Below are 27852 nucleotides of genomic sequence, written 5' to 3'. Positions count from 1 at the left end.
ATAAATCATAAAACAACTGCATTCTTACAAATTCTGTCAAAAATTTCTGACAAAACACAGTCACTCATCCAAAATGTCTGGAAACTTCCGGAAAATAAAATCAGTGATAATAGAGACTTCCGACCTACCAAAATTAGACAAAACATCCCTCAATGTCCGATCACGTCTGTTATCAAGAGTACCTGGTATCGAAGCAGTCGACGTCAAACGCAGCACAAAAATCTCCCTATACTTCGATACATTAATTCGTCGAACACAGACTCTCCAACTTCCCTTGTACATCCCAGAACCAAGTCGCTTAGACTTTCTACGAAAGAAAAAATTCAAATACAACAAACGTATAACCTACGTCGAAGACATCGAACACCCTACAGTCTTCCAACGAAAATGTGCATTCACATCAGACCCATTCTGGTACATCTTCATGCGAGGAATAATCGTCCTCATCATTTTATTCATGGCAATATCACCGATTAACTTCTTCAGTTCAAACCTATTGGGTTGCATAAACCGTAAGTCAATTTTATATTTTATTCAAACCTCAAATTATTTACTGAAAACTTTTAGTATCTTTACATATAACTTACGTGATTGACTTTGTGATGAGTTTTCTTATGCAACACCTCGTACAAACGCGTGTCATAGTCCCTAACCCAGTCGCAAAACCCGTCTGGGTATTCATAATCGACTTCATCGCTATATTCCCGGTTACTTACATTATGTCAACGCCTGATAACACCGCATTGCAAGTATTCATCCGGTGTAAATCATGTTTACTAATCGTACGATTATTTTATGAATTTTTGTACGATGGCCTCCGATTGGAAGCACCTATAAAATGGCGCGTAATAGAATTAATAGTTCTCACAGTCTGCTTGAGAATATCAAGCTCCCTGTTAGTTTTCACCATAAACGGCATAGACACCTCCAATCCTGACCAAGTAGACTGGATGGAATTCAAAAACACTTTGTGCAAAACCCCTGAGACATTCAGTGTCATCCAGATGGAGCTACCAATCATCTGCACAACATTCCTATTGAATCAATGGTTATACATACCGGCAATATGTTTAATCATGTTTACATACATATTAAACAACACAGCGAAATATTCCTACATGTCACATGTGAAATCTTTCCAAACAATGATTTCCTCACGGTATGGCATCTCCAGAGAAAACGCAACTCAAGTCTTAGAATATTTAAAAATGACATGGGATACACGCGCGGATTTCATGTTCATGGAAGCTGCAGTTGCTGATAATATATATTGCAATACCACATTTATAGCCATGCATTACGATCGTAATCTATACGCATTACAACATTGTCCGATGTTACGAGATCTAGGATATCACGTGTTACGATTTTTGGCACAGATGATAACCCCAAAAATGTATCTCAAAGGTGTAGATCTCTATAAAAGCACAGAAAGGAAAGTATTCATGATTTACATCGCTTCCGGTGAAGTTCATCTTTTATCCAGTGAAGATGGATCAACACCTATACTAAAACTTACAGCTGGGAGCTGTGTGGGTGCAATGGTCCTCATACATCCTTATAAATCCAACTCTAATTTCCGCACGGGGTCAAACTGTGAAATTTATGAATTACAAACAAAAGATTTTTGTGACCTGGCAAGATATTTCCCCAAAGAATACCGACTGTGTTGTAATTATGTCCAGACAAAAATTGATCAAGCGTTTGTCCTGAAAACAATCAAACAGGAAGTGGAACCTAGATCTGTCGAGAAGACAATGATCTGGAGCAAACGTGAACTTCACAGGTTGCTGAGTTTAACCGCTGAGAATCCAGGCGATCATAAAATAACAAATATCTATCTGCAGCAGTATTTCGAAAAAGATAACCTCAATGATTTGATTTTTACAAAAATGAATCTAAATTCCTTATGCATCAAATCACGTGATACCCAATACAACGATCTGGTGTTTATTAAGTCTTCATGCCTTTGGGTTTTCCATCCAGACTCACCCCTGTTGCAATTAACCTGGAAATTCGTGTTTTGCGTCTCCATAGCTACATTTCTAATCATTGCGTATACAAATGTTGTTGGGCCGATGATTTCACTTACATTGATTCATTGTTTGTGTATATTATTAATGATAATCGAAATTATCTTACTTTGTATGACGCCTGTGAGGTTAAACACTTCAAGAAACATGTGGGTGGTGTTCATTTCACGATGTAAAGATGTCACCTTCATCCTGGATCTCATCTCGATAGTTTTGAGCATAGCATCTGTAAGAGGTTTATATGTTCAATTAAATAAAATCAGTATTGTCCATCTGCGTCTCTGGCGTGTTTGGGCTGTGTATGATCATATAGAGACTAATGTAGTGAATAGATTAATGTTTAAACAAGTTATATGTTGGGTAGGTGTTTGTGGATTATTGTGGTTTAATGCTGGTATTGCTTATAAAAAATATTTAGGTTATGATTATATCCTGTCTCATAGTGCGTTGTTAACAGCCCCGGAACAATCATTCAAAGAACCAAATTTTTATTATTTTCACATGTTACCGAAACATATTTTAAGTTGTATTATCAGTGCGGTGATTGCAAGTAGTTTTCATCTATTCCGAACTGATTCTATACATATAACTAATGCTTTGAACATAACCAACAAATTCATGCATTCTGCGCCTGTGCGAAAACGGAATATTTCACTCACCTGGCGTTTACATTCATTCCTAGCCTTGTTTATCAATGATTATAACTACTTACAGATGAAACACCATGAAAAACGCTTCTTTCAATTCCCTAATTATATGCAACACTTGATAAAACCTGAAAATCTCTTGGATTACATCAACCAATCACAGTTTTTCGAAAAATTTCCTAGGGATTTAGTTAAAGAACTAGCCGCGTGTTCCAATGTGGAAACTTTTTATGAAAACGCACTTATATTAACACGTGGTGTTGTAAGTAAAAACTTTAATATATTAATCACAGGACAAGTTTGTAGTGTGGAGTTGTCTAGAGTGCAGAAAGTGTCCCGCGGGCAAGATTTAAACTGTTTGGAGGTTATGCTAGGGCTGCCAACCGCACGCAACTACGTTGCGTTTAGTAACGCTGTCATCGTTTCAATTCCCTACGTCAAATTCATTGAACTGCTTGCACTATTCCCAACAACGAATGTTACCTTTCAGAAAACCCTAAATAACTACCGAGCGGAACTCAGTAACAGTCTCACTAGTATTATTTATGGTAAACCTGTGGTTGTGATTGAGGTTAGTCGAAACCCTGAAGTAGATTCATTTTTTCCGTTTAAATGTGTAATGTATCGTGATTCGTATGATGCCTACGATTATTTTCCACCGTTTGATAATCTAGGGTTTTTCTCTTTTGTTAGGTTTTTCTTACTAAGACTGACATTTCACCCGGAAGGGAAATATCTACTCATATGGGAAAAATTCCGCATTGCTTGTTTATGTACAGGGATTATTATTTATCTTATTCCTTCGTATATTCAACGACAAATTGAATTTTACGCACTGGTTTTTGATTTGATAGGTTTTTTTGATATTTATTTAAGATTTCATGTTTGTTATTATAATAAAGATGGAATTTTAGTGAAACACCCTTTATATACAGCTAAACATTACTTCTACGGGTCGTTTCTTATTGATTTGATCAGTGTATTACCTTTGCAGTTTTATAGTGATTTTACTATATTCAGAAGTTTGATTCGTGCACTGCGCATGATTCAATTGTATCGCCTAGTTGGTTTCAGAAAATATTCTTATTCAAAGAATTATTTATTGTCTATTCTTGATGTGATTTATTTGAAAACCATAATAGTTGTGTCTATGTCCACGCTTGTTTTTGAGTTACATTGCAAAGAATCCACGATTTATAACCTCAAATGTCCGCTGTTGAATGGCACGAATGCAGCGACGTATTACCTAACCTTGATTTATATGACAACTTCAGATTTGACAGGAATAGGTGCGCAAAACATAAAAACTTGGTCTATTTTAAAAGAAGATTATATTGAAGGAATTTTCTGCGTTGTTTTATCAATGAGTATATTCTGGCGTGCGTTTTGTCTTGGCAGGACATTCAATGCATATTCATCAAATCAGTTGTTTTCGAATAGAACAAGTACAGAGTTCTGTAAATTAATGCGGTTTATGAAATCGCATCATATGACTAATACATTACAACGCCATGTTGCTGATTATTTAGATCTGCATTGGAATTGGGTTGAACAAATTAATATCGACAGTGTTTTGTATCACATGGATGTATCTTTAAAACGAGATTTATTATTTCATGTGTTTGGTGATCCTTTCATACGTTTCAATAGTTTCACATCGGATTATCGTAATTTAATCAATTTTTATAAGAATTTATTTCTTGAAACTAAATGTAAAGTGTGTCCAACGCACGGGAAAATTATTTCAATGTACGATGTTGATTCGATGGTTTATTTTGTGTATCGTGGTGTAATTGATATTGCCGGTACTGACAAACAAAATATTACAACATTATTACCAGGATCTATTTTTGGTAATCTTCTTGAACGTCATGAAACTCGTCAGAGTATCACGGCGACGGCAAGATGCAACACGCAGTTTTTATGCATAAAATCAGCGCAGTTATATGACATTTTGAAGTTTTTCCCGAAAGTACAAAATAATTTCATTAAAAGCGCGAAGAAAAATCAATGTTTTATCAAGAGTAAAGCAAAAACCTTCGCGAAATTTGAACATTTAAGTGTTCGACAAGAAATTAAACTTCGCATATTTAATTATGCGACATTTATTCACTTAACAACAGTGTGTTATTTTGGTACACTATTAAATCTGTATCAAATCGCAACCGGTGAGACGCATATTTATTTCTTGGGATATTTATATATTAATGATTTCATACATCTTTTGGCGGTTGTGATTAAATACTTGACACCAGTCCGGAATGAATTAGGTTATTGGTGTATAAGTATAAAAGATATCTATTCCGTTAATGGAAGAAAATTGTTTGTTGTGATTGACTTCCTTACAGTGCTACCAATTGATCTGGTGATATTTTTTAGTGGAATTAACGCTGAGAATAATTTGATGTATAGTTGGTTGCGTACCAATCGCATTCTGCGTGTGTTTTACATTGTAAGAGAATATAACTTCCTCGGAACAAGTTACCTGAAAGATTTATGGATGATTTTTCGTAAAGCAGCTATCATTTGGTATGAAGTTGTGTTTTTCGCGTTTTTCGCCACGATGTTTTTTATTTTGTTAGATATGCACTTGGCTGATGATCATATATTTTCAATACAAAAACGGAGGGATTTAGACATGGCTGAAATTAAATTTTTACGCACATTACCACCGATGAAGAAGCTGAAAATTTTCATGATGTATTTTAGATTTGTGTCTGAGACAATCGTCCTTGAACAATCTGCCTATAATGAAACAGAATCTGTAATCAGACATGTTGTATTCAGTGTTTTTATTTTCATGTGTTTTTCATTGCAATTAATCGTCGTTTGTCATTTTTACGGAGTTGTTTATGATTTATACTCGCGTAATGCTTTCGTAGGAGCCATCATGTTTCATAATATGTTAGAAAAGACTAAATCCTATACAAATCATATAAAAAATCGTGTTTTACAAAATGCTAGATTTGTGTATGGCCGAGATAAGAATCACAGCATTCGTGCGTTGAAAACACCATCAACGCCGATATATTTATTGGAATTAGTGTTGAACACATCCTTCGGGTCGTATTTAACCCGGCATCCGATATTTAAACATTGTCATCCGGATTTCCTGAGGCAGGTTGGCAGAGGTTTCAAACTGGTGGATTTACCCAAAGGCTATGAAGTGATTCATAAATATGATACACGCAAATGCATGTTTTTTCTTTTGCATGGTTGTATAGTGGTATTGGAAGAGGATGATGACATTATTGAGAATTATCTGTATTTATTACAACCGGAAGATTGTTTCTGCTTCCTGTTGGGTTTGAATCATGAGAAGCAAGCGAGGAATACGTATACATGTCGTATACAATCCACCATTTTGGAATTGGAGTATGAATCCTGGGAGAAACTTGTTAGTCATTTTCCTGCTACTGGTGAGATGTTGCAGAGTAAAGCTGAGAGGATGAAAGATCAGCCATTTTTGAGGCTGCCACCATCAAGAAAGTCTTCGAAAAAGAAAAGAAATAAGTAAAAATGAATTTTTGAGGTTATGCGCAAAAACCATCTTGGAATTAGGTTATAAGTAAGAGAAAAATTCACTTTTCGCAAAACAATTCAACCCAAAACGTCATTTAAACAATACCTGTCATTAAATTATCCTTTTTGAATAAATTGTCAAAATTGTTTACGTTAAAAAATAAACTCGGGAAAAAATTACATCAATGGACAGAGTAGCCGGTAGCAGCCATCATCATCCTCCCAGAACACAATACATGTGCCACAAATGCAGAAAAACATTTCGTTTGAGTGCCATGTATGCCTGCTACCATGGGCATTACATGTGTAGACAATGTTACCAAAAAATGACTTCAGGTAATACACACAATATTATTACTTACACTCTTTTGTACTAATTACAAACAAATTCTCTTTAATAGGCAGTAATTATAACATTGTTCCAAACGATTTGGCACCTGCGGAAAGCAAATCACAAGCAACAAATCAATACATTGACCAGAAAATATTTCTTGAACCTGATCAAGAACTTGGTGGTTCTGCACCGCGGAATAAAACCATGTTTCCGAATCCAAGCTCATACCAACAGAACACCATCGATAAGCACAACTCTCTGATCAGTTTAGCGACAATTTACAAACCAAGTCTGCTGAATTTCACTTCAAGTTCAAGAAAGTATTGAATACAAATTTATGAATTTATTCCTTAACTAAACATTTTATAAATTTAATTTGTAGGCCGATTGTTTGTCCACAATATGATTGTAGAAAAACAATAGCTGTTTCCTTGCTGGGAGCACATTTCTATCATGAACACAAACAAGTTACCACAATTGTCACCGAATTGGAGATGCGAAATTGTCTTGAGTTTAACTTTAAAGATCTCCGTAATAAAACTCGAAATTTATGCCTGCTGCTTATCAATTTACGCTCTGAAGTTAGGAAGAATCTTGCAGATGACGAAAGTGGATTGCAAGACAGGTAAAAACATAAAAAACAACAGATTACTGATGATTATTTTTGTTTTTTGAAAAATTTACAGGTCGACATATTCTAAACTGTCCCGCATTCAACAAAATTCCCAACAGCCATTTTTCATAGTGATTGCTGCCAAGATGCCATGTGGAAATTACGAAGAAAAGTCAGATACCTATAATCATTCACACTTCCGATCCCCTGAACGAGTTTTCTTCTATGTTACCTCCAATGTAATTGGTAATTATAGCTACACGATTGCTATATCTTCACCAATTCAGAGTGTAAGAGTGAAATATTTTGGACCATTGCTGTCAGTGAATGAAGACTTTCGAAAATTATGCGAGGAAGGTAAAGGTCTGGTGTTGAATCATCATCAGATCAACGGCATGAGTAATTACTGTTGCTGTCCAGTGAATTTGGATTTGATTCTGCATGAACGAGAAGACCAGTCATTTGATTGTAATTTAGCTAACCAAGGTATATAATTACGCTGTATTAAAACCATTGTAAAGCAGTGATGATCAGTTTATTTTTTAATGTTTTCACAAATATAAAAATTTGTTGAAATTTCTTCTCCTACTCCAAACAGTTTTCCTTGACAGGTCTCAACACGTGAATTAATTCAGGTTAAGGCTCTAGTTAACGATTTTCAACTTATTTTAGTAATAGTATACTAATAAATGAAATGTCGGACGCTGGTGTGTGTAAAATAAAACCAGAGTAAGTTTATTTAATAGAAATTTCATGTGATAATTGATTAAATCAAAATATTTACACTTTTAGATTTGTTCTGCCCGAACATACAAGAGAATTGAATCTTGACTGTGTCTCTGATAGAGATAAACGTAAATTAGATGACACTGATATATCAAATGGAGCAGAAGATGGTCCTGATGAAAAGAAATCAAAGTATAATCAGAAAAAGTTGAAGGGACAGAACAAAGCAAGAAAACACACTCATAAAGCTGATTATTCCAATGAAGCCTGTAATTATTTGCTTACATCGTTGGAAACAGGTGTAGCACAAGAATGCAAAAGACCAAAATGTCCAAAGATACATGAAATATCAGAGTATATGAAAGTAAGACCAGCAGATATTGGAGATAATTGTCATGTGTTCAACACTTTTGGTTACTGCAATAGAGGAATTGCTTGTCGATTTGCTAAGTGCCATCTTGATCAGGAGGGTAATAACATTAAAGATGAGGAAAAGATGAAGATATTTGACATACAAAAGCAAACATCCAATGCAGCCAGTTTGGATTTACTTTTTGCATTGAGAAGAAAGAAATACAACTTTGATTTGAGTGAGAAGTTAGTTCAACATCACGATAAACTCAAAAAAAGAAACCAAACCAATGGTATTACTAATACTACAGAATCCAAAGAAGAAACAGCGACTGAACAATCTGCAGGATCAGGTGTGGTCACTGATGAAGATGTCATTGCTCTGCTTGAAAGAGAAAAGAAAAAGATTTGCTTCAAAGATAAGTTATATTTATCTCCATTGACAACTGTAGGAAATCTGCCATTTAGAAGAATTTGTAAGGAATTTGGCGTTGATATCACTTGTGGTGAGATGGCAATGGCCAAGAGTATACTTCAAGGCTCAACACCTGAGTGGGCTCTAGTTAAACGCCATCACACCGAAGATTTATTCGGCGTGCAAATCTGCGGCAACAATCCGCATATGCTCACGAAATGTGCTCAGGTCCTCGATCAGGAGTGTAATATTGACTTTGTTGACTTAAACTTAGGTTGTCCTATAGATTTAGTTTACCGTGAAGGTGGTGGTTGCGCGTTGTTACACCGCACGCGAATTCTCGAACTCTGCGTGCGGAATTTAAACAAAATTATGAAAATTCCGCTTACGATTAAAACGCGCACTGGGGTTTATTCGAAAGAAAACGTTGCGCATAACTTGGTGCCACAGTTTAAAGAATGGGGTGTATCAGCAGTTACAATTCATGGTAGGTCTAGAGAGCAGAGATATACGCGTTCTGCCGATTGGCAATATGTTCAGCAATGTGCTGAAGCCGCTGGTGATATGCCTCTCTTTGGAAATGGCGATATTATGAGTTATGAAGATTATAAATTAGCAAAAGAAACTGCCCCGGCAATTTCTGGTGTGATGATTGGCCGTGGCGCGTTGATTAAACCGTGGATTTTCAACGAAATCAAAGAGCAGAAAGTTTGGGATATTAGCAGTAGTGAACGATTTGATCTTTTAAAGAAATATGTTAACTACGGTTTGGAACATTGGGGTTCTGATAATAGAGGCGTTGAGAATACTCGTCGCTTCCTATTGGAATGGTTGTCATTTTTATATAGGTATGTTCCTGTGGGTTTGTTAGAATGCCCACCACAGAAAATCAACGATAGACCGCCATATTACAAAGGTAGAGATGATATGGAAACTTTAATGGCAAGTTCAGCCGCTACTGATTGGATTAAAATCAGTGAAATGCTGCTGGGGCCTGTACCAGACAATTTTCAATTTCTACCGAAGCACAAAGCTAATTCTTATAAATAAAGACTTGACTGTTAACATTGCGTTTATTGTTTTAATCAAGAAACCTTTGAAAAGACAATAAAATATCGAGCGAGGTAATGTGTGAGGTTAGGAAATAAATTCATCCATAAAGTTTTGATTCCATTCGATTCTCGAGGAATCATGAATGAAAATATCGTGACAAAAGAAGATGAAGACAAGAAATTTCGCACCAGAGGTAAATTAATAACTTGTAATACATAAACTATGATTATATCAGTGAATCAACCCTTGTTTCAACATTTTAGCCAGTTTATTCCTGGCTAGTGTTGCTGGAATGTCTGCAGTGATAGGTTTTGGCTCAACGTTAGCATCAGCAAAGAAATCCGATCCAAAATACTTCAATAAAGGCGTTGTACCAACGCTAGAAATGCGTGAAACTGGAGCTATGTTAGCTCTCAGAGCATTAGGTTGGGGCACATTCTATGCATTCACTGGTTGTGGATTGTTATTCTATGGAATATGGAAATTATCTGGTGCAAATGATGTTGGTGTACAAAAATATACATTTATACATAATACAACCAAACAATTTGTTTTAGCTTAAAGAATTTAGGTATAAAATCGGTTCAGTACTGCCAAGAATACCAAAAAACAATCCACCCCAAGGTAGGACTGAATTTGAAGGACTAAATGACCTCATGGAGTATCTTTCAACATTGAAAGGTGATAAAGATAAGAAGTAGCAAGAGCTACGCTTTATTATAGTGTAAACAATATGATATAGGCAAATTCTTTTGTAAAATAAAAATTAATATAGGAAAACACAATCAGAATCTCCACACTATTTCTTTGACAATAGATGAAAAGCAGAAACAGCATTAGGATTTAAATTTTTAAACTTTGAATTTGATACGATTTTATTCCTCTTCATGGAAGAGTTATTACTACTAGAACTAGCTTTGGGTTGTGGGAATAAATCTTGTTTACTGTGTCCACCCAGCCCGTTGTAACTATACTCACCTTTACTGGGTGCAACTGCAAGTTTCTTACTGTAGATTGAATATTTCTCAGCGGTGTCATTCGTTGAAGCTGCCGATGCGCCTTTTTTCGGTATTTTGAACTTAGCTTGCAGTAAATGGCCAAATTGGTTGCCTACCATTGGTTTTACAGCCAAGTATGGCGAATCTGATGCTTTTATTTGTGCTACACGTTCAGTCTGTGAATAAAAATCATGTTTTGAATACAATTTTTAAGGGGAATAGAAACATACCACTGTTGGTGAGTCCAAAGCGGTAAGATCAACACAAGCTTCATTAAAATTCGGCCGCAGCGGCGCTGGGCTTTCAAAAACTGCGCGATTAATTGAATCATTTGGATTTACTTCTGTGTTATTTTCCAGGAGACTCGCGAGTTGTTCTTTTAAAGCTGCTATTTTCTGTGGGCATTTTTTATGTTCCTCTTGGGATTTTTTCAAGTCTTCATACTTCTTCTTTAATACATATTCCTCTGCTTTTTTCTGCTGCAAATCACTTTTGTTTAGTCTAAGTTGTGCACTTAACTTGTGCATTTTTCGATCTCCTTCAATAAGTTCCCTTAAAATATCATTGATAATTTAAAGTTTAAAGACAAAATTAGAGAATGTTTTACTTTTGCAAAATTGAAACAAATATGCGTAAAGTTTGAGGATCCCTACAAGTCCTGAGAATATCTTTGACTTCTTCTTCAGATCCATCAATAACCATTTTTAAATTGTGCATGTTGTCTATTTGTGTCCTCAATCTGATGACTTCCTGTGCATATTTTTCTTTATCTTTAATTTTTTCTCTATAATAATGAAGTTGTTCCTTTAATTCTCTCATTGATTGAATGTTGGCTTGCTTTTTTTCTTGTAATATAATTGCAAGATCACTAAAACATTATTATACACTATATTTATGTGAATATTAAGTGTTTTTGTACATACCCTAAAGTTTTACTATTGATTTTATTCTTTGTATAATCCTCTTTCAAGTTCTTCAACTTCTTCTCATTAATCTTCAGTTGAAAGTTTTCATTATCAACCTTTGCTTGGAGTGTAACAATATCTTCAGGGACATTTTCCGTTGCTAGAATATTGAAATACACTTTGTGAATACTCCGCTCTGTTTCTTTATGGCGACATTGCGGACATGTTTTGGACCTTTCAATCCATTGAATCAAGCAGAAGAAATGAAATAAATGTCCACATGATGTAGCATAAATCTCTGATCTTGGTTGAAACAAATCCGAACAAATTATGCAGTTTGCATTCATTTTTTCAGCTAAAAAACTTATCAATCTCTATGAAAATCTATCTTTTTGTATCTGAGGTTATATTTTCAATAGAGGCGGCAAATATTTGACGCAAACTGCGAAGTTTGTCGATGTATTTACAACGTAGTAGACAAAAATAAAGAATTTGAACATTTACAGCTTATATTTATCGGCATTGTTAGTTTTCTTTAAGAAATACGTTAATTTTTATTATATTTTCGTGTATTTAGACTCCATGGATGTGTTTGTAATTGTATAAATATCAATTCAAATCTTCTAGAATTACTGGCAACATTGGCGATTTGTAATTGCCCTGTTTATGCGATGTTTACTTGTTCACGACAGCTGTGTTTGTGATATTGTCCAAAATCGCGATGATACGTCAATCGGGAAAATTAAATTTCATCCGATAAAGGCACTTTTGCAAACACCGCGTTCTCATCATCGACAACTCCCCTAAAACAATAAAATGGCGGAAATGGAAGATGTATTAACAGAAATCGTCTCCTCCGATGATTTAAAGGTAAAAACTATTTCATAACCTTTCGCTACTGCACTAATCAAAGTACAAAGTCATTACTCATTCATGTTTGCAAGCGATTATTACAAGCTGCTTTCAGAAATTCGAGAAAATCTATCATGAGCAGCTCTATGAAAACAACGTAACACCGAACGCACAATTCGAGTACGCCTGGTGCCTCGTCCGAAGCAAATACCCAGCCGATATCAAAAAAGGCATTATTTTATTGGAAGAATTGTACAAATCACACGAGGAAGGCCAACGCGATTATCTCTACTACCTGGCGATCGGGCACGCACGCTTAAAGGACTACAAACGAGCGCTCAAATACATCACATCATTTCTCTCCATTGAACCTGGCAACCAGCAGGTGCAATCATTAGAGAAGTCAGTGAAAAAGAAGCTGGAGAAGGAAGGTCTGGTGGGTATGGCCATCACAACTGGGGCGGTCCTCGGTGTGGGGGCGGTGGTTGCGCTGGCGATGGCTGTTACCAAAAAGTAGCAGTAATGGCAATTATTTTTAGACATTTATCATGTGATCATCTTATACTATTATAACATATTAATCAGGGAGATGAAAAATAGCCCGCAATTCCGAAATGAAGATAAATATCTTAGACCAACTGGCATATCAGCTGAGTATACTTCCTTGTTTAATTAGACTCTCGCGATTAATAACACCCAAAGTTAACAATGCAACAATGGCGGCCCCCTGCTCAGCATTACGCTTGTTTTTCTCCCAGAATGTTGAACTGTAGCGTAAACCGTTGACGTCCACTACGGACCGGAAGAGTTTATCTTCTTGGATTGTTTCGTAGAAAGCTTTCCACTTGTTTTTAGTGCAGAATACATTTAGCATACTCTTTGGTAGGTCGGGATCGTGTGTGTAAGATGCGCGTACAAACGCACATGCCATTGTAGTCACATCTGCGTGGTCAATTTTTAGCTTTTTCGTCGCAGGTGCGAACATGTCGGGGGTTATGTTGCGTCGTCCTAGAATTCCTTTCGCTTGATATTCTAGTTGTTTTTTACGGCAGTAGTCGTCTAAATCCCATATGACACTGAGAATAAACATTTTATTTGAATAAATATTTAATGAACTTATTTTTGGCTGCAACACATCATACATGTGGCGGCCATCTTGAAAAGTTTAAATTACGTACCATATTTGTTCGAGTGTTTGTGTTTCTAAGAACTTTTTCCCTCTTGGAGTCTCTTGCAACTCTTTGAGCATATTCTGCACGCAGTATTTTGTGTTGCTAGGTGCGTTGTCATAATCTACAGCGTATTTTAAATATTCTACGATGACATCGTCCATTGGTATGAGTCCTTGTCGTCGGAATATTGAGCAATTTAATTGTGCAGCTCTGGCTATCATAACACTAGAAGCACCCGTAGATTTTCGAAAATTTTCTATATCTTCATATGAATTGATTTCTTTTGATCCACCACTTTAAATAGAACACAAAATATTAAGTTTTAAATAATATTTTACACATTTATAAAACATACTTGGCTATAACAGGTATTTTTATACTTTCCGCAATCTTTTTAATATAACTATTCCGATTTTGATGTTGAGGTCTTTCCATTTTTGTTCTGCCATGAACACCAATTGCACTAATTCCAGTTGAAACAAATTCTTTTACTAGTTTAATAGATTCCTCAACATTGTCAAAAACTCTGATTTTGCAAGTCACTGGTATGCTGAGGTTGTCAACAAGTGTCTTTAAAATGGCTTTGGCTTTCTCTGGGGATGATAATAGAGCAACACCCATGCCACCTTTGATAGAAAACTCTTTTGGGCATCCCATGTTAATATCAATTGCAGCCACATCTTGTTCACTATAAAACATAGAAATTATGTTAAACCTCACATATATTTTATGATAATAAAGTAGAAATACACTAATTTGCCAACTTTTAATGCTCTGTCTGGATCACAAGTGCCTAGCTGAAGAACCACTTTAGATTTTTCTTTTGCACATGTTCTAAACACAACTGTTCCATCTGTTTTATCAAGATAATCAATTGTCCCCAACACATCTATAAACGAAAGTAGAAATAAGTAATTAAATTGTTTAAAATATAGTTTTTTACAGTGATTACCATTAATTCGTCGTACAGAACGCAGTAGTTTCCAATCTATGAGTTCTTCGCTGTAGACAATGTCAGCACCATAGTCAAGAGCTAACAATCGCATTGGTAACGTGCCTACCCGCACCATAGGTGCGAGAATTATTTTATTTTCATAGCAGAGACGTGTGTTTTCCATCGTGAAGGAGATTCTCTGATTGTTGGAGTTTGAAACTTGAGAAATCTTAAAGGTAACACGTTGAAAATAAACATCTCGGAGGTTATAAACCTTTTCATCTTAGACAACCACACGTACATTCTATGAAATAATTTAAAATTTGCTTGAAATCAATGGAAAAGTTAGAAATTTCCATGGTATTTTAATAAGTAAGTGTTTATTCAATTTAGCATAATTATGTGGTTGTAATTCACTATATTTTCCTAAGTTATATTAACTTTTAAAGTGAATTTTATTATATTATCATGGCTAATAAAAACCAGGAATTTACATCACAAGCGATCGTCATTCAGACCTTATGTGAACCGAAGACCTAAGAAAGAAGAAGAGAGAACCTTAGCAGGATGCGACTTGACTGCTGGACGCTTCAGGCACGACTGAGCACTGTGCTCGTTGCGCCCTGCCCTTTTATACCTGCGGGTTACCAGCAAAAAGTGGTGGGGGCAGGGTGGCATGACGCACCTGCTACAATCATGCCTGCAGCACGCACGACCAGGCACCTTCCCCCCCACTTTTTGCAGGTAACCCGCAGGTATAAAAGGGCAGGGCTCAACGAGCATAGTAGAGCCCGAGTCGTCCAGCAGGCAAGTCGCAGCTCTCTAGGTACCCCTTTCTCTCCTTTACTTCTGGTCATTAGACCACTAGCCATGTTAAGGTGACTATTTCGCAAAGGCTTCCCCAATAATAAATGTATTGTGATACATTAACGTATTGATCACAACATTTGAACAAGTGATACATAACAAGTTCTCCACCTATTTTACTATTTGCACCTCAGTGCATTGAAGCCAGGTACTAGAACAAACAAAAATTTAGGATAATACTAAAGATGTGGGTTGACACCATTAATAGAAGTAAAATTCGCACTTGTATTACATTTTTTTATTAAACACTCTTAATTTAATTGTAACCATAGGCGTTGATGACCTTCTGGTAGGGCGCAATCTGCTTTTCAACCTTGGTGGTTGCGGCGCGTGTGATCTTCTTCAGCTTGTCGCGCTTGCGGATTGAAAGCACAGCCTTGGCCTTACGCTTGGCTTCCAGTGTCTTTACGACAGACTGGTACTTCCAGCCAACCTCGGTCGACAGTCTACCGACGTGACAGTACTAAACAAATATAAACACAATCAATAATACATAAATTGCAATAAATCTTCTAATATGTATTAATTAAAAACTCATTTAAATAGTGATATCACGTCAAATCAAATAATGTAGGTAAATAGTTTGATAATCATTGTTTTGAAATGCAAATCAGCTGAGGAAAATAAAAATAAGTTTACCTTGCGGCCTGGTTTGAGGCACACGACGCGGAGTGCGCCGGGAACGACAAGACGCTTCCTGCGGTCGTAAGGCGAGGGTACACCTTCATAACACTTGAGGTTGGTGAGTGCAGCCTTTCCGCGTTCGGACTTGTGTGGCAGCATACCTAAAAACGCAATAAATCAAGATTTTAGCCTTGTAAACAAAAATTCTGGTATTGTTTAATACACACCTCTAACAGTCTTCCAGAAAATCCTGGAAGGAGCCCTGAAGTGGAAGGGTCCACGCGCGGGGTTCACATTGCATCGCTTGCGCAAGAACGACAAGTACTTCAGCTTGTTGCGGAAGAAGTTGCCGGAAATGTTCAATTGTTCACATCGAACCACAACTATTTTGTTTCCTTCCAGCAGGGTCTTGGCGACGATAGCGGCCAAACGGCCCATAAGATGGCCTCTGCCATCGATTAGAATGGCCTGAAACAAATTATCACCTCTTAATCGCACACGAAACTCGTATTTTAAAAGAGTTGAATCAATATTATAATTATCTATTTGATATTTTGATCATTAAACACGTGTACATCAAGCTGTAATACACGTTTAGAGGTTAAAACGAAACAATCACTCGATTAGTGAAAACTCCGACAATTTGAGTATTAAATTGATGCGCACGTTTAATAACTTTTAATTTTACGCGTTATATACTGCATTTTCATTAATATTGAACGTAATTAATGACTAAAATCTTATTTACCTTTTCACTAAAACCCGTCATGTTTCAGTCACGCAAAGAAAAGAAACACGCCGGAAACTGAGCAAGATGGCTACGCGCTGGCACTACCAACCTCACTAAAATCAGCCAACCAATCCCCACCAAAATCTAGTGACATTTTTGAAAATAAGTTATTCTTTTACGTTTTACGTCTTAAAAGTAGAAATATATAACTTAAATAAGTTATTTTTTACATAACACAACATTTTTAACATATATATTAGGATTTTGTTAGATATACTCGTTTTATTTTCAAATATTTAAGTTATTACAAGTCAAGTATTAAATATCGGACACACTCGGGTATCATCGTTCATTTTTATCAAAACCGGTCACAAAAAGTTCTCTACACAAAATTAGAGTTGTTTTTTGTTGCAAATACGACTATAAACGGTCAAATCTAAACAAACAACGTGAAAGTCCGCCATTATGAAACAAATTCATCCCAATTACTATCATCGCGCTTCGGCTCCGGGTATTCATCATCGAAATCATCGAAGAACTGCGTATCAAACGGATCTTTCAATTGTGGCTTAAACTTCGACTCAATTTCTCTTCTCTGCAACTTCTTCCAATCAAACGACTGATACCATTTGTGTTTGCGAATGTCATCAACACCTCCTTTCTGGCATCCAAGCCGTTCATGCGGGGTAAGTCTACACAATCTTTTTATCAAATTAGATGCTTGTTTACCAATCTGCTTCGGAAACATAATATTATCCATGCCCTTCATAATCAATCCATACGTGGCCATATACGAAGGATCATTACTCTTAAACGGAGTTTTTCCTGCCAACAGCTCAAAAATAAAAATCCCAAACGCCCAATAATCCACACCTCGATTATGACCTTTGCTATAAATAACTTCCGGTGCTACATATTCCGGTGTACCCGCAAACGTAAACGTGAGCCTAGACGGATCAATCGCTTTCGCAAACCCAAAATCAGCCAGTTTAATATACCCATAGTAATCAATCAGCATATTTTCCGGTTTTAAATCGCGGTAGATATAATTCCGCTCATGTAAAAACGCCAACGCTTCCAAAATACAACCGGAAATGAACCGAGCGCCATCTTCATCGAAACAACGCTTGTCCTGGCGTTGCATGTGCGCAAATAGATCACCACCCATACATGGCTCCATCAGGAAGTACAAATATCTATCATCTGTAAACGTGGTATACAACCGTACAACAAAATTGCACTTCCGGCAGTTTTTCTGAATGTTCTTCTCGTTGATCACATGTTGCTTTTGTTCCGGCGAGTTGTTATCGAATTTCCCCAACATTTTCAACGCGAAATACCGGGAACCATTGGTTTCTTTTGTTAGCAACACTCGACCAAAGCCACCTTCACCAATGATGGTCTCCTTGGTAAGTTGGTCAAGATGTGGGTATTCTTCATCATCCTGAGCGGAAGATCTACGTGGTTCAATTGCCCTTTGTGGTGCGGCTGTTGTTTCATGCATGAATTCTTCAAAGTCTCCAAGGTAATCACGGAATTCCTGTCGGGATAACTCCAAGCAGGTTACACCGGGTGCTACCGCAATACAAGTAGCCTGACGTAAATCTGTTTCTCCCAACAAGGCCTTCTCTCCGAAGTAATCGCTTTCTTTCAAATTAGCAACCTGAATGTTGTCTTTTGTAACTGTGACTTTTCCGGCTTTGATGAGGAAGAATTTATCACCCACATCGCCTTGTTTGACAATTACGGTATTGGTCGGGTAAAAGTTAGGCTTAAGCAGCTTCGTAATCTGTCTGAGTTTATCAAGTGAACAGTTGCTTAGTATTTTCACGTTTCGTAGGAAGTTCAAACGTAGTTCCTCCTGCTGGCGAGCATCAATAATCATTATGGCTTTGTATACAGCCGCGTCAATCATCCAGATGCGACCGGCGGCGGTTGCTTGCACGGTTGCGGCCCTTCGCTGATTGTATAACACCGCCAACTCGCCGAAAACTCGTGTTTTGTGGAATTCGGTGTACAGTTCATGGTTGACTATGACTTGATAGGATCCGGTTTCGTTGACGTAGAAGGTTTCTCCGTGCTCGCCTTGTTTGATGATTTTTTGCAAGGGTGTCACGTCCATTGGCGCCATAGCTGAGACGACTTTATCGATGATATCTTTGGGAATCAAGTCATTGAGGAACTGGTTGTCTAGAATCGCTTTTTTTATAATATCTGCGACCCTGGAAAGGAAAAATATTGAATTATTTTATGAGGGATTTTTTTTGTGAGTTTAATTTTAAACGCGCATAACTTTCGTTATTTTAGGGGTAGAATTATGATTGACGGGTGGTGGTAAAGTGGATTTAATAGTGAATCTACTGGTATAATACGTATTAAAATATTTTGTGAAATTTAGAAGTTAGGAGACATTAAAATGTTGAAAATTGTAATTAAGCTTCTAAAATGTAAAAATATTAAGAGGGATGGTTTAAAAATGGCGTAAAAAGCGCTAAAACCCAAGAAAGGATCAAAAGGCGTCGATTAAATCGAAAATTGTGGAAATCGGCCCACGGGAACCCATTCTACAGGCCTCGAAAGTTAGTTTAGATGACAAAAATTGAAAAACGCAACCCAATACACATATATGACGTCATTCGTTCTAACCTAACTTGACCCAATAATATACCTAACCTCAAATTGTGCAAATTTTACCAAAAATATCACCAATTATTATTTTTAAACGGGATTTCCGGTTTAAAGTGATAACAGAACCCAATTATGCATAAATTCATATGTTTATGATAATAATTCATCTTACTGAGGTGATTTTGGATGTTTGGGTATCTCGATAGTTGTATCAACTGGTTGGGCACGTAAACCAATACGTCCTCGACGTCCATCTTGTTTCGCTTGAACGTATTCTCCACTGCAATCACTGGAGCTCCTCCGCGCTGGATTTCCATCCGTTGTACTATTATCTTCTTCTGATTTTGATGTAGTTTTGCTATCATCATCATCTTTTCCCTTGGTTTCACCATCAGCATTCTCAGATTTCGCTTTTGGTTGTGTACTGACAACACTCCTTCTGCTCCCTCCGCGTGATTGCCGCGCAATAACAGTTTGCGGATCATGCGGCAGCGAAAAAGACGCGGTACTCTTGCAACAAAACATTTTGCTGCTTTTGTGATGCTGTAAATTGAATTTTGTTTAGAAACTAGTCGATGTGGCCTAACAAAGCGCTCACTTACTGAGTGGAAATCTTTAATCGATAGATCCGAGTTGTTTTTGATAAAATTTAGATAATAATTTCTAGACGTGATAAAGGTGATCGCAGTTGGCAGTGCACTGAATTCGAATTAAAATTTGGTTCATTCAAAGGTGGGTACTTACCTTATAATTCAGATAATCTGTTTTTTTACGGCGTGCATCTGTGAGGGAAATAATGTTGAGATAAGATAAAGGAGATGATTGTGTACAGTCATTTGTTTTTCTAAAGAATTATTTGGAATTTTTGGGATTTATTTGTACAAAAACAATGTAATGTTTGATTAAACACTAGTTGGGAGCAAATATTTCTATTGTGAGATCATAATGCCACAATGTGTACTCGTAAATAATAGAATAGGAGTAAGGAAAGCAAAGTTATTTTTAGAAATATATTTTTGTTCTTTTGGCAAAAAATGTAAATATGTTGAGAATTTAACCTAAAATTAATGTTTTCGGGTTTCCCCAGTATCATTTTGATACGCACTTTTAAAGAAAAAAGAAATAATGAATTCTAACTACTATAAAAGGCCAATAAAACTTTGTTTGTGTGTTTGTTACTGTTTCACGCAAAAACCACTAAAGCAATTATGATGAAACTCAACAATATTATAGATTATTTAGCAAAATAGACAATAGGTTACTTTTTTTGCAAAAATTAAACCTTTAATGGTGCAAAATTGAGACTAAAACTTGTTAAGGTGATAGAATTACAGTTATACTTAAGTATTTCACATATAGATGGCTCAGAAGTTCATTTATAGATTTTCTATCTAATTAAATTAAAATTGAAACTGTGTATTCTCTATAATTTATAATATTTCAAGGAAAAGCAAAGCAAAAAACGTAATTTTTACCAAAATGCTTCAAAACAAGTAATATACATGCATAAACATTAATCTACATCAAACACAAATTTAATTAGTTAATTATCTCCGTTATAAATTTTTACACATCTTAATCTTCCACTAATTGGTGTTTTTAATTAGTACAATTCCACTAATTCTATTTAAAAACGCATATCATGCTCAATGATAGCAATATTAACACTATTATAATAAAATGATAAGATAATAAATATAAATTCAAAATTTTAATAAATATCTAGCGTTTAAAAAAGTAGCGCAAAGGTGACTTAACCCGATACTCACGCAACTTAACAAAATCAATGTCTTTAAAAAACGTATGTTTTCGGATCTCATTCCCACCGTCTACTTGACATCCAAGACGCTTCGCCGGGTTCATATTCATCAAACTTTGAATAATATCCGCTGTAGAATCATTTAAATTCTTCACATGATCATCTGTAAGACCTTTTGCGATATTTATCGCGATGTTTTTATCATTTCTATCACAAAACGGCGTCACTTTCATGTGCATTTCATAGATCAACACACCCAGAGCCCAATAATCCACCGCCATGTCATAACCGCAAAGTTGTGATATTTCCGGTGCCATGTATTCAAGCGTACCAGCTTGAAGAAACGTCTTTTTCCCGGGCTCCAATTGCACAGCATTGCCGAAATCCAAAAGTTTCGGGTAACACTTTGAATCAATGCAGATATTTTCCGGTTTGAGGTCCAGGAATGCACAGTTACGCTCATGGAGGTAGATTAATGCCTCTGCAATGCCCGCAGCGACAAATTTCGCGTGGTTTTCTTTAAAAACGAATTTTGATTTGTGCAGCAACGCAAACAAATCGCCATTTGGGCAGTACTCAAGTAATAAATAAAAAAATTTCTCATCTTCAAAGGTGTTATATAGGTTGATGATAAATGGATGGTCACATAAACTTAAAAGTTTTGTCTCGTTGGTGGTGATGTACTCGAGATTATGGTCTTTTAACTTCTTTTTCCCGATGGTTTTCAGTGCGAAAAATTCTTTTTTGCCGTATTTTACTTGTTCTACGACTCCAAAAGCACCTTCTCCCAGGCTATTCATTTTTTGCAACTTGGATAATTCAATGTGATTATATTTATCTAATTTTTTCAATTCTGGTGTCTCTGGTGTGGGTTTTGTGATGTCATTTTCGAAAAAGTTACGAAAATCGCCCAAAAACTCATTGAAATCATTTCGGCTGAGAATTATACACTCAACACCATATTCTCCAGCTGTAATCGTTGCTTGTCGCTTATCATCATCGTAAAGCAATGCACGTTCTCCAAAACAATCACCGGGAAGCTCCAAAGTTTTGATCAAACCTTGTTCTGAATGCGTAATTATCACAGATCCTGTTTTTATTATGAAAAACTCATCTCCGCGTTCATTTTCACGAATAATCTGTGTATCTTTAGCAAAATAATTAGTTTCGCAAAGATTCGCTATCTTTTTAAGTTTGGGTTTTGTCAACGCGTTGAGTACGGGTACTTTTGCAAGAAATTCAATCAGAATTTCATATGCGGTGATATTAAAACTGCTTAGAATTGTTTTGAATTCTTTACGTGTCAGATGCCATACTTCACCATCACTTTCGGCTGACACAGTTGCTACTCTTGGTTTATCATAGAGAATTGCTAATTCTCCGAAGAGTCTGCTATCTTCAAAGTGAGAAATTAGTTCATCGTTGATTTCTATCTTGTATTTTCCGGTTTTTGACACGTAAATGGAATTTCCTTCCTCGCCCTGTTTCAAAACCACATCGCCTTCTTTCAAGGCCATCGGGGTCATGTATTTGGCGAAGTTTTTGACTGCTTTGGAAGCAAGAGCCATGAAGAATGGACTTGCTTCCAATGCTTTCGTAATAATTTCTTCATCTCTAAAATTTTGAAGAAAAAATTTTTTTTATGTTTTGATTTTTTTAGAAAAAACTTACTCTTTGAGTATATCCCGTGTATTTAACTCAATTTCCGTTGCTTGTTCATCATCCCGGAACGCTTTTCTGCGTGAAACTTCTTCGATTCCATCTATTTCATCATCCGAATCGGTTTTGGTTTTTTTGCGGCAACTACTAAACATGTTTGAAATCGAATTAAACCCATTTTCGAATTTGCTGCTCTGATTTATTTCCAAACACTTGAAAAGCATTTTTTTCGGATAGGGGAATCATTGATACACATTGATAAGATAATATACATTTTATTATGTCCTAATCTAAGATACTAAGTCAATGCGTAGAAAACAATATCATCGTTTGTATAAGCTGAGTAGAGGCGATTTGATTTGTCTGCTTCGCAGTTTTGGGAAGTCTATGTCTTTAAACCAGTCGTGTTTATACAACCCGTTGACGCCATCACGTAGGCAACCCAACCGCTTCGCTGGATTCACGTCTATTAGTCGTTTGATGAGATCTTTTGCGGATTTATTAAAATTAGGCACAAAGTGTCTTCCGGTTAATCCTTTGATGATATTATCGTATAATTTCTCTTCTGATCGGTCATTAAACGGTGATTTTCCCATTAACATTTCATAGATCAAAACACCGAACGCCCAGTAATCAGCCGCCATGTCAGTTCCGGTGCGTTGAATTATCTCGGGCGCCATGTATTCCGGCGTGCCAGCAAAACTAAATGTCTTCTTTCCTGGTTCCAGCATAACTGCATTTCCAAAATCGGCGATTTTTGGATATCCGTTTTGTCAATGCAGATGTTTTCCGGTTTGAGGTCGAGGTAGGCATATCTCCGCACATGTAAGTATGCCAAAGCTTCTAATACGCATGCGCCTGTGAATATCGCTAGTGGATCAGGAAAATGACGTTTTTTACGTAGCAGGGAGAATAATTCGGCGCGTGGGCAATACTCTAGCAAAAAGTAAATGTTTACATTATCGGAAAGAGTTTTGTGTAGTTGAACGATAAAGACGCAATCGCACGCCATCTGCACGTCCCTTTCATTCATCGCGTTCTTCATTAGACTTTGATTCTCGTGCACGGTTTTCAGTTTCATCTCTTTGAGCGCGAATTGTTTGCCTTTTGATGTTTTTACAAGGTGTACTGCACCAAAACCACCTTCGCCCAATAATTTCACCTTTTTCAAATCGGAGAGTTTGATTTGTTTGAAGGGTTCAAAGCGGGCAGGATCTGGGGGTATTATAGGTATTGGTACGTTTTGAGGAGTTTCGTCATTGCTTTCTAGGAATTTCCGGACGTCTCCGAGGTATTTGTTGAACTCGTAGCGGGTTAGCACTAGGCATTCAACGCCGTATCCTGTTGAGGTAATTGTTGCTTTGCGTTTTTCTTCGTCGTAGAGTAAGGCGCGTTCGCCGAAAAAGTCGCCTTTTACGTAGGTTTTGAGTTTGCCCTGGCCCATTTTGCTGGCGACAGCCGTGCCGGTTTTTACGATGAAGAACTCATCGCCTTTTTGGCCTTCTCGGATGATTATTGTGTCTTTTGGATAGTAACGACTTTCGCAGAGGTCGGCGATTTGACGGAGTTTTTGTGAACTTGTTTCGTTGATTACAGGAACCTGTAATTTAAATAGCACAAAAAATTAATTGAAACGCCATCTGCGTTTGATTTATATAACTATAAGTTGAATTCATTTGCAAAATTTATTTTTATCATTAATTTTAGCTTTTTAAAATTAATTACTTTTGATAAAAAGTCTCTTGATAAAAAGTCTCTTGCTACATCCTAAACAACTTGATTACCAAAATTTATCAAAATTTATGCAGTAGTTTACGCGCGAAAAGCAAACAAACAAACAAAAACATTTTTACTTTTCGTAACAACTTTAAAACTTTAAATTAGCGTCACTTAGATTTTAAATGCCCAACTACAACTAAAATTACTTTGTAATATTAACTTTTACCCTGTTAATATTATTTTCTTCAAAAAAGTATTCTATGTCTTTTTCCTCATCCTAATCTACCAAACTATCAAAAATCATCAAAATTTATGCAGTAGTTTACTCGTGTAAAGCAAACAAACAAACAAGAACATTTTTACCTTGCGTAAAAACTTCAAAACATTAAATTGCGCCACCTATATTCGAGTTAAATACCTATAACTATGATTAATTTTAATATTAACTTTTATCGCTAATTTCCCAAATTTTAAGTAGATTATTTAAACCAAAAACTAGTCTATATCTTTTTCCATATCCCAATCTATCTGATTATCAAATTTTATCAAAATCCATTCAATGATTTTCCGCCAAAATGCATACAAACACACAAAAACATTTTTACCTTGCGTAAAAACTCCAAAACATTATCCTTCGCAAGAATATTCGACTGCCTCAATAAAGTCCTGAATATTTGCCGCTGTAACTGCCATACAGACCCATCACTCATCGCTAAAACAGTCGCTGATCGATCAGTATCATACAAAATCGCCAATTCTCCAAACAGTTTCGGTCCTTTAAACGTGTCCACCATCTGATTGTTGATTTCCACTCTGTACTCGCCCACTTTAGACACGTACATCGAATTACCACGTTCGCCTTGCCTCATAATCACATCACCTTTTCGCACTTCAGTTAGAGTCATGTAACGTGCAAGACTCTCAACGGCATTCGGTGCAACCGCCATTATAAAATCATTCGCTTGGATGGCTTTCTTTATTGTATCCTCATCACTATAAAAAAACAAAAATTTTATTTAAATAAATTAATTTTTAAAAATAAAAAAATGTTTTATTACGTTTGTGACATTTGTTGCGGTTGTAACTCGGTTTCTTCTTCATTGTCATCATCGCGGTAAGCTTTCCGGCGTAGCATGACTACACTCGCACCGGAAGCTGTCGATAAACGCATCGATTCCAATTCGGACCAGCTGTGAGTGGAGTCAATACTCGCGTCGGATTTTTTTGCTGTAGAAATCGACAGGGTATCCATGGATGGTCTTGAAACTTCGGTAATGTGGTTTTCGTTAGCGTCGACTTCAGTTATAAGTATTTTCGATGGTTTTTTAGAGCTTTTTTTCTTGGGTTTTTGCTCGGAAACAACAACTTCCGGTATAGTAATGGTTGGAGTTTGATTTTCATAGTTTTCAAGTTTTTCTAGTTTTTTAAAACTTGTTTTCTGAGGTATTGGTGATTTTGGTGGTTTTTCTTCGGAAATCATGACTTCCGGTATTTTAGAGGTTAGAGTCTGGTCGCCATATTGCACCTGATGAAGCTTATAGTTATTATTATTAACATGCGTGATAATCTCACGTTTTATTTCATATCTCTGTTGTTTTTCCGTTGTGAATTTCTCAATGTAAAACTCCGTGTTTTTATTTTTGACAAGTTGTGCCTCTTGAACCGGTGCTATCTCAATTGTTTGCAATTTCTCCGTTTTGTAGGTGCTTACGATTGGTTCAGGTACATGTTGCCCATTGTGTGATTTTTTGTTTGCGTCTGGTCGACTGGGCCACTCAACTTTTTCTTCTTCTATGGGCCGCCATGATAACACATCCGGCAGCGGCGGTTTCTTCGGTTTTCGACATGACTTGAACATTGTATTAAATTTATTTAAACTTATTGATTGATATGAGGATAAATGCGGCGCGTATTGTTGTCGCACACACAATAACCACTCGTACTAAGTAGGTATAAGCTTTTGGATGTTTTTACTAATTTCGCACGCTTGATAATCCCCCTGTTTGCTCACAATTCCAATAAACGCGAACGTGAAACTTTAAACGGCAGATAAGCCCAATAGATAACACCGTATATAATTCAAGCAATGTGAACTATCTCGTTCGCATTGTTTTCGGCCGATAAAAAGTCCAAACGGTTTGAATTCGTCATTGAATTTTTATTCATTTATGATTGACATCGACACGGCAATTACGTATCGGTTTAATCCATCGTGACGGTAAATTATTAATTCACTTTCAAGTTATATTTCGATCCATTTAGTTTATTAGCCAACACAATAATTTTCGGTGATGAGTGTTCAAATTTTACAATCGCACTCGATGAATCGATCGCCAATACAAAACAACAAAAAAAGCAACGATATTTGTTTTTGGATTTTCAATCGGCTCCCGATAAGCAAATGAGCTTAAATCGACGATGCGACACGAGCGGCGCGCAAAACTGCAGTGTGTGCAAACGATTTAAGTCGCTTCGAAAATCCACCTGCATGACTCAAAAGCGTATATCGACGAGTCCAATCGGTGCGCGACTGAAAAGCAATTCGGTGATAATTAGCGCTCAAGGCTCGTCGGGCTCGCAATGACGCGCGGTTTCAAGTACAAACACACATTTTCGAATTCTAAACCGATTTTTGTTGCGAATGCCGCAACAATTGCTCTCTTTAATGACGATCGCGGATAGTTGTTGTCATTATGCAACGATGTTGGTATTATGTCTGGTGCGGTCGCGCCGATAATTTGCAATCAACAGCGCGCGTGTTTTCCTTTCTGAGTGAATGAATGCGAAGTATTTGTCGATGTTTACCAGGTGTAATTACGGGCATTACGACGGTTTCTACATGGAATTTTGCTTGTTGCTGTTGGCACGACATAAATAGAAAAACTCCGGGAAAATATTTACAAATATAAATAGAATATATATGTAAATATTAATTAAAAAGGATATTTTAATGCAAAAAAACAATGCGCATGCGCTTAATTATTGTAATTTGTATGGTAGATGCGTCAAGATAGGTTTTAAACAAATAAAAAAAGAAATACGAGTAGAAATTAATGATTTAAAGGGTTTTTAATCTTCTTTTGTTGGAATTGGTGTAAAAAGAATATAAACTGATTTATAATGTTTATTCTTTCCAAAAATACGAAAATAATGTAAAGAATGTGACCAAACATGCATAACCTAACTTTTGCACTTAATAATAGATGGCGTTGCATACAAATTATGTTTCACCGTTCTGCCCCCGTCGGTAGTCTCGTAAATAATTATTTTAAGGTTATAAACGAGTTTTAGTGTCACAGAGACACTAGCGA

The 27852-nt window shown here is 36.4% G+C and overlaps 11 protein-coding genes across 11 annotated transcripts; 5 read left to right on the top strand and 6 right to left on the bottom strand.

Moving 5' to 3' along the window:
* The first annotated feature begins 13 nt into the window (after positions 1-13).
* Positions 14-6068, top strand: LOC135796726 (uncharacterized). The gene is made up of 3 exons (XM_065308854.1): positions 14-512; positions 568-1786; positions 5905-6068. The coding sequence occupies exons 1-3, from the start codon at positions 74-76 to the stop codon at positions 5921-5923; spliced, it is 1677 nt and encodes a 558-aa protein (XP_065164926.1). The 5' UTR covers positions 14-73; the 3' UTR covers positions 5924-6068.
* Positions 6069-6222: 154 nt separating this feature from the next.
* Positions 6223-7672, top strand: LOC135796729 (uncharacterized). The gene is made up of 4 exons (XM_065308858.1): positions 6223-6538; positions 6604-6856; positions 6919-7161; positions 7223-7672. The coding sequence occupies exons 1-4, from the start codon at positions 6388-6390 to the stop codon at positions 7641-7643; spliced, it is 1068 nt and encodes a 355-aa protein (XP_065164930.1). The 5' UTR covers positions 6223-6387; the 3' UTR covers positions 7644-7672.
* A 58-nt stretch (positions 7673-7730) lies between these two features.
* Dus3 (Dihydrouridine synthase 3) lies at positions 7731-9711 on the top strand. Its single transcript, XM_065308853.1, has 2 exons — positions 7731-7878; positions 7942-9711. Exons 1-2 carry the CDS (start codon positions 7844-7846, stop codon positions 9689-9691), a joined length of 1785 nt encoding a protein of 594 aa, XP_065164925.1. The 5' UTR covers positions 7731-7843; the 3' UTR covers positions 9692-9711.
* On the top strand, positions 9703-10485 carry LOC135796732 (transmembrane protein 242). Its single transcript, XM_065308861.1, has 3 exons — positions 9703-9887; positions 9958-10196; positions 10252-10485. The coding sequence occupies exons 1-3, from the start codon at positions 9833-9835 to the stop codon at positions 10393-10395; spliced, it is 438 nt and encodes a 145-aa protein (XP_065164933.1). The 5' UTR covers positions 9703-9832; the 3' UTR covers positions 10396-10485.
* On the bottom strand, positions 10380-12224 carry LOC135796728 (E3 ubiquitin-protein ligase TRAIP-like). The gene is made up of 4 exons (XM_065308857.1): positions 11616-12224; positions 11300-11560; positions 10923-11244; positions 10380-10868 (listed from the first exon to the last, which is right to left on the bottom strand). The coding sequence occupies exons 1-4, from the start codon at positions 11942-11944 to the stop codon at positions 10494-10496; spliced, it is 1287 nt and encodes a 428-aa protein (XP_065164929.1). The 5' UTR covers positions 11945-12224; the 3' UTR covers positions 10380-10493.
* A 51-nt stretch (positions 12225-12275) lies between these two features.
* Positions 12276-13087, top strand: Fis1 (fission 1 protein). Its single transcript, XM_065308860.1, has 2 exons — positions 12276-12467; positions 12565-13087. The coding sequence occupies exons 1-2, from the start codon at positions 12414-12416 to the stop codon at positions 12964-12966; spliced, it is 456 nt and encodes a 151-aa protein (XP_065164932.1). The 5' UTR covers positions 12276-12413; the 3' UTR covers positions 12967-13087.
* On the bottom strand, positions 12979-14827 carry Dus2 (Dihydrouridine synthase 2). The gene is made up of 5 exons (XM_065308855.1): positions 14574-14827; positions 14372-14510; positions 13977-14309; positions 13628-13915; positions 12979-13525 (listed from the first exon to the last, which is right to left on the bottom strand). The coding sequence occupies exons 1-5, from the start codon at positions 14737-14739 to the stop codon at positions 13096-13098; spliced, it is 1356 nt and encodes a 451-aa protein (XP_065164927.1). The 5' UTR covers positions 14740-14827; the 3' UTR covers positions 12979-13095.
* Positions 14828-15645: 818 nt separating this feature from the next.
* On the bottom strand, positions 15646-16880 carry RpL13A (ribosomal protein L13A). The gene is made up of 4 exons (XM_065308859.1): positions 16795-16880; positions 16274-16514; positions 16062-16207; positions 15646-15885 (listed from the first exon to the last, which is right to left on the bottom strand). The coding sequence occupies exons 1-4, from the start codon at positions 16813-16815 to the stop codon at positions 15679-15681; spliced, it is 615 nt and encodes a 204-aa protein (XP_065164931.1). The 5' UTR covers positions 16816-16880; the 3' UTR covers positions 15646-15678.
* Positions 16881-17038: 158 nt separating this feature from the next.
* Positions 17039-20160, bottom strand: LOC135796121 (cGMP-dependent protein kinase, isozyme 1-like). Its single transcript, XM_065308031.1, has 3 exons — positions 20007-20160; positions 19577-19947; positions 17039-18998 (listed from the first exon to the last, which is right to left on the bottom strand). Exons 2-3 carry the CDS (start codon positions 19927-19929, stop codon positions 17240-17242), a joined length of 2112 nt encoding a protein of 703 aa, XP_065164103.1. The 5' UTR covers positions 19930-19947; positions 20007-20160; the 3' UTR covers positions 17039-17239.
* Positions 20161-20923: 763 nt separating this feature from the next.
* On the bottom strand, positions 20924-23088 carry LOC135795816 (cGMP-dependent protein kinase 2-like). Its single transcript, XM_065307608.1, has 2 exons — positions 22835-23088; positions 20924-22777 (listed from the first exon to the last, which is right to left on the bottom strand). Exons 1-2 carry the CDS (start codon positions 23044-23046, stop codon positions 21127-21129), a joined length of 1863 nt encoding a protein of 620 aa, XP_065163680.1. The 5' UTR covers positions 23047-23088; the 3' UTR covers positions 20924-21126.
* LOC135795815 (cGMP-dependent protein kinase 1-like) lies at positions 23082-27079 on the bottom strand. Its single transcript, XM_065307607.1, is given in 4 exon segments — positions 23082-23594; positions 23597-24422; positions 25147-25534; positions 25600-27079. Coding segments are annotated over 4 exon segments (2463 nt in total). The 5' UTR covers positions 26400-27079; the 3' UTR covers positions 23082-23145.
* Between the last annotated feature and the right edge of the window lie 773 nt (positions 27080-27852).

This window comes from Atheta coriaria, unplaced genomic scaffold (genome assembly GCF_025399875.1).
Source record: "Atheta coriaria isolate IRGN ID8LTWV9N9 unplaced genomic scaffold, Caltech_Dcor_3.1 hic_scaffold_7_pilon, whole genome shotgun sequence".
Lineage (NCBI taxonomy): Eukaryota > Metazoa > Arthropoda > Insecta > Coleoptera > Staphylinidae > Dalotia > Dalotia coriaria.
This window is presented reverse-complemented; position numbering and strand designations above follow the sequence as displayed.